This window comes from Coregonus lavaretus, assembly GCF_964263955.1.
Source record: "Coregonus lavaretus genome assembly, contig: HAP1_SCAFFOLD_1618, whole genome shotgun sequence".
NCBI lineage: Eukaryota > Metazoa > Chordata > Actinopteri > Salmoniformes > Salmonidae > Coregonus > Coregonus lavaretus.
Genome location: NW_028163393.1, coordinates 80,339 through 89,894, shown reverse-complemented (window position 1 = coordinate 89,894; position 9,556 = coordinate 80,339). Strand labels below are relative to the sequence as shown.

Below are 9,556 nucleotides of genomic sequence, written 5' to 3'. Positions count from 1 at the left end.
GACTCAGACATAGTGGGAGTAGATGTATTGGTAGGTTAGGACCCGTAGACATAGTGGGAGTAGATGTATTGGTAGGTTAGGACTCAGACATAGTGGGAGTAGATGTATTGGTAGGTTAGGACCCGTAGACATAGTGGGAGTAGATGTATTGGTAGGTTAGGACCCGTAGACATAGTGGGGGTAGATCTATTGGTAGGTTAGGACCCGTAGACATAGTGGGAGTGATGTATTGGTAGGTTAGGACTCAGACATAGTGGGAGTAGATGTATTGGTAGGTTAGGACCAGTAGACATAGTGGGAGTAGATGTATTGGTAGGTTAGGACCCGTAGACATAGTGGGAGTAGATGTATTGGTAGGTTAGGACTCAAACATAGTGGGAGTAGATGTATTGGTAGGTTAGGACCCGTAGACATAGTGGGAGTAGATGTATTGGTAGGTTAAGACTCAGACATAGTGGGAGTAGATGTATTGGTAGGTTAGGACTCAGACATAGTGGGAGTAGATGTATTGGTAGGTTAGGACTCTTAGACATAGTGGGAGTAGATGTATTGGTAGGTTAGGACTCAGACATAGTGGGAGTAGATGTATTGGTAGGTTAGGACTCAGACATAGTGGGAGTAGATGTATTGGTAGGTTAGGACTCAGACATAGTGGGAGTAGATGTATTGGTAGGTTAGGACTCAGACATAGTAGGAGTAGATGTATTGGTAGGTTAGGACCCGTAGACATAGTGGGAGTAGATGTATTGGTAGGTTAGGACTCAGACATAGTGGGAGTAGATGTATTGGTAGGTTAGGACTCAGACATAGTGGGAGTAGATGTATTGGTAGGTTAGGACTCAGACATAGTGGGAGTAGATGTATTGGTAGGTTAGGACTCAGACATAGTGGGAGTAGATGTATTGGTAGGTTAGGACTCAGACATAGTGGGAGTAGATGTATTGGTAGGTTAGGACCCGTAGACATAGTGGGAGTAGATGTATAGGTAGGTTAGGACTCAGACATAGTGGGAGTAGATGTATTGGTAGGTTAGGACTCAGACATAGTGGGAGTAGATGTATTGGTAGGTTAGGACCCGTAGACATAGTGGGAGTAGATGTATTGGTAGGTTAGGACTCAGACATAGTGGGAGTAGATGTATTGGTAGGTTAGGACTCAGACATAGCTGAAGTAGATGTATTGGTAGGTTAGGACCCGTAGACATAGTGGGAGTAGATGTATTGGTAGGTTAGGACTCAGACATAGTGGGAGTAGATGTATTGGTAGGTTAGGACTCAGACATAGTGGGAGTAGATGTATTGGTAGGTTAGGACTCAGACATAGTGGGAGTAGATGTATTGGTAGGTTAGGACTCAGACATAGTGGGAGGTAGATGTATTGGTAGGTTAGGACTCAGACATAGTGGGAGTAGATGTATTGGTAGGTTAGGACCCGTAGACATAGTGGGAGTAGATGTATTGGTAGGTTAGGACTCTTAGACATAGTGGGAGTAGATGTATTGGTAGGTTAGGACCCGTAGACATAGTGGGAGAAGATGTATTGGTAGGTTAGGACCCGTAGACATAGTGGGAGTAGATGTATTGGTAGGTTAGGACTCAGACATAGTGGGAGTAGATGTATTGGTAGGTTAGGACCCGTAGACATAGTGGGAGTAGATGTATTGGTAGGTTAGGACCCGTAGACATAGTGGGAGTAGATGTATTGGTAGGTTAGGACTTAGACATAGTGGGAGTAGATGTATTGGTAGGTTAGGACTCAGACATAGTGGGAGTAGATGTATTGGTAGGTTAGGACCCGTAGACATAGTGGGAGTAGATGTATTGGTAGGTTAGGACTCAGACATAGTGGGAGTAGATGTATTGGTAGGTTAGGACCCGTAGACATAGTGGGAGTAGATGTATTGGTAGGTTAGGACTCAGACATAGTGGGAGTAGATGTATTGGTAGGTTAGGACTCAGACATAGTGGGAGTAGATGTATTGGTAGGTTAGGACTCAGACATAGTGGGAGTAGATGTATTGGTAGGTTAGGACTCAGACATAGTGGGAGTAGATGTATTGGTAGGTTAGGACCCGTAGACATAGTGGGAGTAGATGTATTGGTAGGTTAGGAACGTAGACATAGTGGGGGTAGATCTATTGGTAGGTTAGGACCCGTAGACATAGTGGGAGTAGATGTATTGGTAGGTTAGGACTCAGACATAGTGGGAGTAGATGTATTGGTAGGTTAGGACCCGTAGACATAGTGGGAGTAGATGTATTGGTAGGTTAGGACTCAGACATAGTGGGAGTAGATGTATTGGTAGGTTAGGACCCGTAGACATAGTGGGAGTAGATGTATTGGTAGGTTAGGACCCGTAGACATAGTGGGGGTAGATCTATTGGTAGGTTAGGACCCGTAGACATAGTGGGAGTGATGTATTGGTAGGTTAGGACTCAGACATAGTGGGAGTAGATGTATTGGTAGGTTAGGACCAGTAGACATAGTGGGAGTAGATGTATTGGTAGGTTAGGACCCGTAGACATAGTGGGAGTAGATGTATTGGTAGGTTAGGACTCAAACATAGTGGGAGTAGATGTATTGGTAGGTTAGGACCCGTAGACATAGTGGGAGTAGATGTATTGGTAGGTTAAGACTCAGACATAGTGGGAGTAGATGTATTGGTAGGTTAGGACTCAGACATAGTGGGAGTAGATGTATTGGTAGGTTAGGACTCTTAGACATAGTGGGAGTAGATGTATTGGTAGGTTAGGACTCAGACATAGTGGGAGTAGATGTATTGGTAGGTTAGGACTCAGACATAGTGGGAGTAGATGTATTGGTAGGTTAGGACTCAGACATAGTGGGAGTAGATGTATTGGTAGGTTAGGACTCAGACATAGTAGGAGTAGATGTATTGGTAGGTTAGGACCCGTAGACATAGTGGGAGTAGATGTATTGGTAGGTTAGGACCCGTAGACATAGTGGGAGTAGATGTATTGGTAGGTTAGGACTCAGACATAGTTGGAGTAGATGTATTGGTAGGTTAGGACCCGTAGACATAGTGGGAGTAGATGTATTGGTAGGTTAGGACTCAAACATAGTGGGAGTAGATGTATTGGTAGGTTAGGACTCAGACATAGTGGGAGTAGATGTATTGGTAGGTTAGGACTCAGACATAGTGGGAGTAGATGTATTGGTAGGTTAGGACCCGTAGACATAGTGCGAGTAGATGTATTGGTAGGTTAGGACCCGTAGACATAGTGGGAGTAGATGTATTGGTAGGTTAGGACTCAGACATAGTGGGAATAGATGTATTGGTAGGTTAGGACTCAGACATAGTGGGAGTAGATGTATTGGTAGGTTAGGACCCGTAGACATAGTGGGAGTAGATGTATTGGTAGGTTAGGACCCGTAGACATAGTGGGAGTAGATGTATTGGTAGGTTAGGACTCAGACATAGTGGGAGTAGATGTATTGGTAGGTTAGGACTCAGACATAGTGGGAATAGATGTATTGGTAGGTTAGGACTCAGACATAGTGGGAGTAGATGTATTGGTAGGTTAGGACCCGTAGACATAGTGGGAGTAGATGTATTGGTAGGTTAGGACTCAGACATAGTGGGAGTAGATGTATTGGTAGGTTAGGACTCAGACATAGTGGGAGTAGATGTATTGGTAGGTTAGGACCCGTAGACATAGTGGGAGTAGATGTATTGGTAGGTTAGGAACGTAGACATAGTGGGGGTAGATCTATTGGTAGGTTAGGACCCGTAGACATAGTGGGAGTAGATGTATTGGTAGGTTAGGACTCAGACATAGTGGGAGTAGATGTATTGGTAGGTTAGGACCCGTAGACATAGTGGGAGTAGATGTATTGGTAGGTTAGGACTCAGACATAGTGGGAGTAGATGTATTGGTAGGTTAGGACCCGTAGACATAGTGGGAGTAGATGTATTGGTAGGTTAGGACCCGTAGACATAGTGGGGGTAGATCTATTGGTAGGTTAGGACCCGTAGACATAGTGGGAGTGATGTATTGGTAGGTTAGGACTCAGACATAGTGGGAGTAGATGTATTGGTAGGTTAGGACCAGTAGACATAGTGGGAGTAGATGTATTGGTAGGTTAGGACCCGTAGACATAGTGGGAGTAGATGTATTGGTAGGTTAGGACTCAAACATAGTGGGAGTAGATGTATTGGTAGGTTAGGACCCGTAGACATAGTGGGAGTAGATGTATTGGTAGGTTAAGACTCAGACATAGTGGGAGTAGATGTATTGGTAGGTTAGGACTCAGACATAGTGGGAGTAGATGTATTGGTAGGTTAGGACTCAGACATAGTTGGAGTAGATGTATTGGTAGGTTAGGACTCTTAGACATAGTGGGAGTAGATGTATTGGTAGGTTAGGACTCAGACATAGTGGGAGTAGATGTATTGGTAGGTTAGGACTCAGACATAGTGGGAGTAGATGTATTGGTAGGTTAGGACTCAGACATAGTGGGAGTAGATGTATTGGTAGGTTAGGACTCAGACATAGTAGGAGTAGATGTATTGGTAGGTTAGGACCCGTAGACATAGTGGGAGTAGATGTATTGGTAGGTTAGGACCCGTAGACATAGTGGGAGTAGATGTATTGGTAGGTTAGGACTCAGACATAGTTGGAGTAGATGTATTGGTAGGTTAGGACCCGTAGACATAGTGGGAGTAGATGTATTGGTAGGTTAGGACTCAAACATAGTGGGAGTAGATGTATTGGTAGGTTAGGACTCAGACATAGTGGGAGTAGATGTATTGGTAGGTTAGGACTCAGACATAGTGGGAGTAGATGTATTGGTAGGTTAGGACCTGTAGACATAGTGCGAGTAGATGTATTGGTAGGTTAGGACCCGTAGACATAGTGGGAGTAGATGTATTGGTAGGTTAGGACTCAGACATAGTGGGAATAGATGTATTGGTAGGTTAGGACTCAGACATAGTGGGAGTAGATGTATTGGTAGGTTAGGACCCGTAGACATAGTGGGAGTAGATGTATTGGTAGGTTAGGACCCGTAGACATAGTGGGAGTAGATGTATTGGTAGGTTAGGACTCAGACATAGTGGGAGTAGATGTATTGGTAGGTTAGGACTCAGACATAGTGGGAATAGATGTATTGGTAGGTTAGGACTCAGACATAGTGGGAGTAGATGTATTGGTAGGTTAGGACCCGTAGACATAGTGGGAGTAGATGTATTGGTAGGTTAGGACTCAGACATAGTGGGAGTAGATGTATTGGTAGGTTAGGACTCTTAGACATAGTGGGAGTAGATGTATTGGTAGGTTAGGACTCAGACATAGTGGGAGTAGATGTATTGGTAGGTTAGGACTCAGACATAGTGGGAGTAGATGTATTGGTAGGTTAGGACTCAGACATAGTGGGAGTAGATGTATTGGTAGGTTAGGACCCGTAGACATAGTGGGAGTAGATGTATTGGTAGGTTAGGACTCAGACATAGTGGGAGTAGATGTATTGGTAGGTTAGGACCCGTAGACATAGTGGGAGTAGATGTATTGGTAGGTTAGGACTCAGACATAGTGGGAGTAGATGTATTGGTAGGTTAGGACTCAGACATAGTGGGAGTAGATGTATTGGTAGGTTAGGACTCAGACATAGTGGGAGTAGATGTATTGGTAGGTTAGGACTCAGACATAGTGGGAGTAGATGTATTGGTAGGTTAGGACTCAGACATAGTGGGAGTAGATGTATTGGTAGGTTAGGACTCAGACATAGTGGGAGTAGATGTATTGGTAGATTAGGACTCAGACATAGTGGGAGTAGATGTATTGGTAGGTTAGGACTCAGACATAGTGGGAGTAGATGTATTGGTAGGTTAGGACTCAGACATAGTGGGAGTAGATCTATTGGTAGGTTAGGACCCGTAGACATAGTGGGAGTAGATGTATTGGTAGGTTAGGACTCAGACATAGTGGGAGTAGATGTATTGGTAGGTTAGGACCCGTAGACATAGTGGGAGTAGATGTGTTGGTAGGTTAGGACCCGTAGACATAGTGGGAGTAGATGTATTGGTAGGTTAGGACTCAGTCATAGTGGGAGTAGATGTATTGGTAGGTTAGGACCCGTAGACATAGTGGGAGTAGATGTATTGGTAGGTTAGGACTCAGACATAGTGGGAGTAGATGTATTGGTAGGTTAGGACTCAGACATAGTGGGAGTAGATGTATTGGTAGGTTAGGACTCAGACATAGTGGGAGTAGATGTATTGGTAGGTTAGGACTCAGACATAGTGGGAGTAGATGTATTGGTAGGTTAGGACTCAGACATAGTGGGAGTAGATGTATTGGTAGGTTAGGACTCAGACATAGTGGGAGTAGATGTATTGGTAGGTTAGGACCCGTAGACATAGTGGGAGTAGATGTATTGGTAGGTTAGGACCCGTAGACATAGTGGGAGTAGATGTATTGGTAGGTTAGGACTCAGACATAGTGGGAGTAGATGTATTGGTAGGTTAGGACCCGTAGACATAGTGGGAGTAGATGTATTGGTAGGTTAGGACTCAGACATAGTGGGAGTAGATGTATTGGAAGGTTAGGACTCAGACATAGTGGGAGTAGATGTATTGGTAGGTTAGGACTCAGACATAGTGGGAGTAGATGTATTGGTAGGTTAGGACTCAGACATAGTGGGAATAGATGTATTGGTAGGTTAGGACTCAGACATAGTGGGAGTAGATGTATTGGTAGGATAGGACTCAGACATAGTGGGAGTAGATGTATTGGTAGGTTAGGACCCGTAGACATAGTGGGAGTAGATGTATTGGTAGGTTAGGACTCAGACATAGTGGGAGTAGATGTATTGGTAGGTTAGGACTCAGACATAGTGGGAGTAGATGTATTGGTAGGTTAGGACTCAGACATAGTGGGAGTAGATGTATTGGTAGGTTAGGACCCGTAGACATAGTGGGAGTAGATGTATTGGTAGGTTAGGACCCGTAGACATAGTGGGAGTAGATGTATTGGTAGGTTAGGACTCATACATAGTGGGAGTAGATGTATTGGTAGGTTAGGACCCGTAGACATAGTGGGAGTAGATGTATTGGTAGGTTAGGACTCAGACATAGTGGGAGTAGATGTATTGGTAGGTTAGGACTCAGACATAGTGGGAGTAGATGTATTGGTAGGTTTGGACCCGTAGACATAGTGGGAGTAGATGTATTGGTAGGTTAGGACCCGTAGACATAGTGGGAGTAGATGTATTGGTAGGTTAGGACTCAGACATAGTGGGAGTAGATGTATTGGTAGGTTAGGACTCAGACATAGTGGGAGTAGATGTATTGGTAGGTTAGGACTCAGACATAGTGGGAGTAGATGTATTGGTAGGTTAGGACTCAGACATAGTGGGAGTAGATGTATTGGTAGGTTAGGACTCAGACATAGTGGGAGTAGATGTATTGGTAGGTTAGGACTCAGACATAGTGGGAGTAGATGTATTGGTAGGTTAGGACTCAGACATAGTGGGAGTAGATGTATTGGTAGGTTAGGACTCAGACATAGTGGGAGTAGATGTATTGGTAGGTTAGGACCCATAGACATAGTGGGAGTAGATGTATTGGTAGGTTAGGACTCAGACATAGTGGGAATAGATGTATTGGTAGGTTAGGACCCGTAGACATAGTGGGAGTAGATGTATTGGTAGGTTAGGACTCAGACATAGTGGGAGTAGATGTATTGGTAGGTTAGGACTCAGACATAGTGGGAGTAGATGTATTGGTAGGTTAGGACTCAGACATAGTGGGAGTAGATGTATTGGTAGGTTAGGACTCAGACATAGTGGGAGTAGATGTATTGGTAGGTTAGGACCCGTAGACATAGTGGGAGTAGATGTATTGGTAGGTTAGGACCCGTAGACATAGTGGGAGTAGATGTATTGGTAGGTTAGGACTCAGACATAGTGGGAGTAGATGTATTGGTAGGTTAGGACCCGTAGACATAGTGGGAGTAGATGTATTGGTAGGTTAGGACTCAGACATAGTGGGAGTAGATGTATTGGTAGGTTAGGACTCAGACATAGTGGGAGTAGATGTATTGGTAGGTTAGGACCCGTAGACATAGTGGGAGTAGATGTATTGGTAGGTTAGGACTCAGACATAGTGGGAGTAGATGTATTGGTAGGTTAGGACTCAGACATAGTGGGAGTAGACGTATTGGTAGGTTAGGACTCAGACATAGTGGGAGTAGATGTATTGGTAGGTTAGGACCCGTAGACATAGTGGGAGTAGATGTATTGGTAGGTTAGGACTCAGACATAGTGGGAGTAGATGTATTGGTAGGTTAGGACTCAGACATAGTGGGAGTAGATGTATTGGTAGGTTAGGACCCGTAGACATAGTGGGAGTAGATGTATTGGTAGGTTAGGACCTGTAGACATAGTGGGAGTAGATGTATTGGTAGGTTAGGACTCATACATAGTGGGAGTAGATGTATTGGTAGGTTAGGACCCGTAGACATAGTGGGAGTAGATGTATTGGTAGGTTAGGACTCAGACATAGTGGGAGTAGATGTATTGGTAGGTTAGGACTCAGACATAGTGGGAGTAGATGTATTGGTAGGTTAGGACTCAGACATAGTGGGAGTAGATGTATTGGTAGGTTAGGACTCAGACATAGTGGGAATAGATGTATTGGTAGGTTAGGACTCAGACATAGTGGGAGTAGATGTATTGGTAGGATAGGACTCAGACATAGTGGGAGTAGATGTATTGGTAGGTTAGGACTCAGACATAGTGGGAGTAGATGTATTGGTAGGTTAGGACCCGTAGACATAGTGGGAGTAGATGTAATAGTAGGTTAGGACTCAGACATAGTGGGAGTAGATGTATTGGTAGGTTAGGACTCAGACATAGTGGGAGTAGATGTATTGGTAGGTTAGGACTCAGACATAGTGGGAGTAGATGTATTGGTAGGTTAGGACCCGTAGACATAGTGGGAGTAGATGTATTGGTAGGTTAGGACCCGTAGACATAGTGGGAGTAGATGTATTGGTAGGTTAGGACTCAGACATAGTGGGAGTAGATGTATTGGTAGGTTAGGACTCAGACATAGTGGGAATAGATGTATTGGTAGGTTAGGACCCGTAGACATAGTGGGAGTAGATGTATTGGTAGGTTAGGACCCGTAGACATAGTGGTAGTAGATGTATTGGTAGGTTAGGACTCAGACATAGTGGGAGTAGATGTATTGGTAGGTTAGGACTCAGACATAGTGGGAGTAGATGTATTATTGCTTTGTTAACAGTCCTCACCGTGATCTGCACTGCGAGCCGCCCCTCTCCTGCATCCTGAACGTCGATGGTGAACTCGACAGGCAGAGAGGCGGGCACTCCGGTGGTGTTGAGACCGGGGCCGCTGGCACGCACCTTACTGGCATCATGGGTAGGCAACACCTTCACCTTGTAGGGACTGGGGGGGGGGGCAATATCAGAACTGTGTTTTTGTGTGAAGCTGATGTCCCATTTTGCCTGTGTGTGTGTGTGTGTTGCCTGTGTGTGTGTGTTGCCTGTGTGTGTGTGTGTGTTGCCTGTGTA

At 44.6% G+C, this 9,556-nt stretch overlaps 1 protein-coding gene across 1 annotated transcript in view; it reads right to left on the bottom strand.

Annotated features, from left to right (window-relative positions):
• Window positions 1-9,274: 9,274 nt before the first annotated feature.
• The window catches only part of LOC311118182 (filamin-A-like), a gene marked incomplete at both ends in the record, with an annotated part of 73,937 nt that continues 73,655 nt past the window's right edge, over window positions 9,275-9,556 (bottom strand). The window contains one exon of the mRNA XM_084193037.1: window positions 9,275-9,431. Coding sequence (XP_084049163.1) covers window positions 9,275-9,431 — 157 coding nt within the window. The remainder of the gene's footprint in view (window positions 9,432-9,556) is intronic.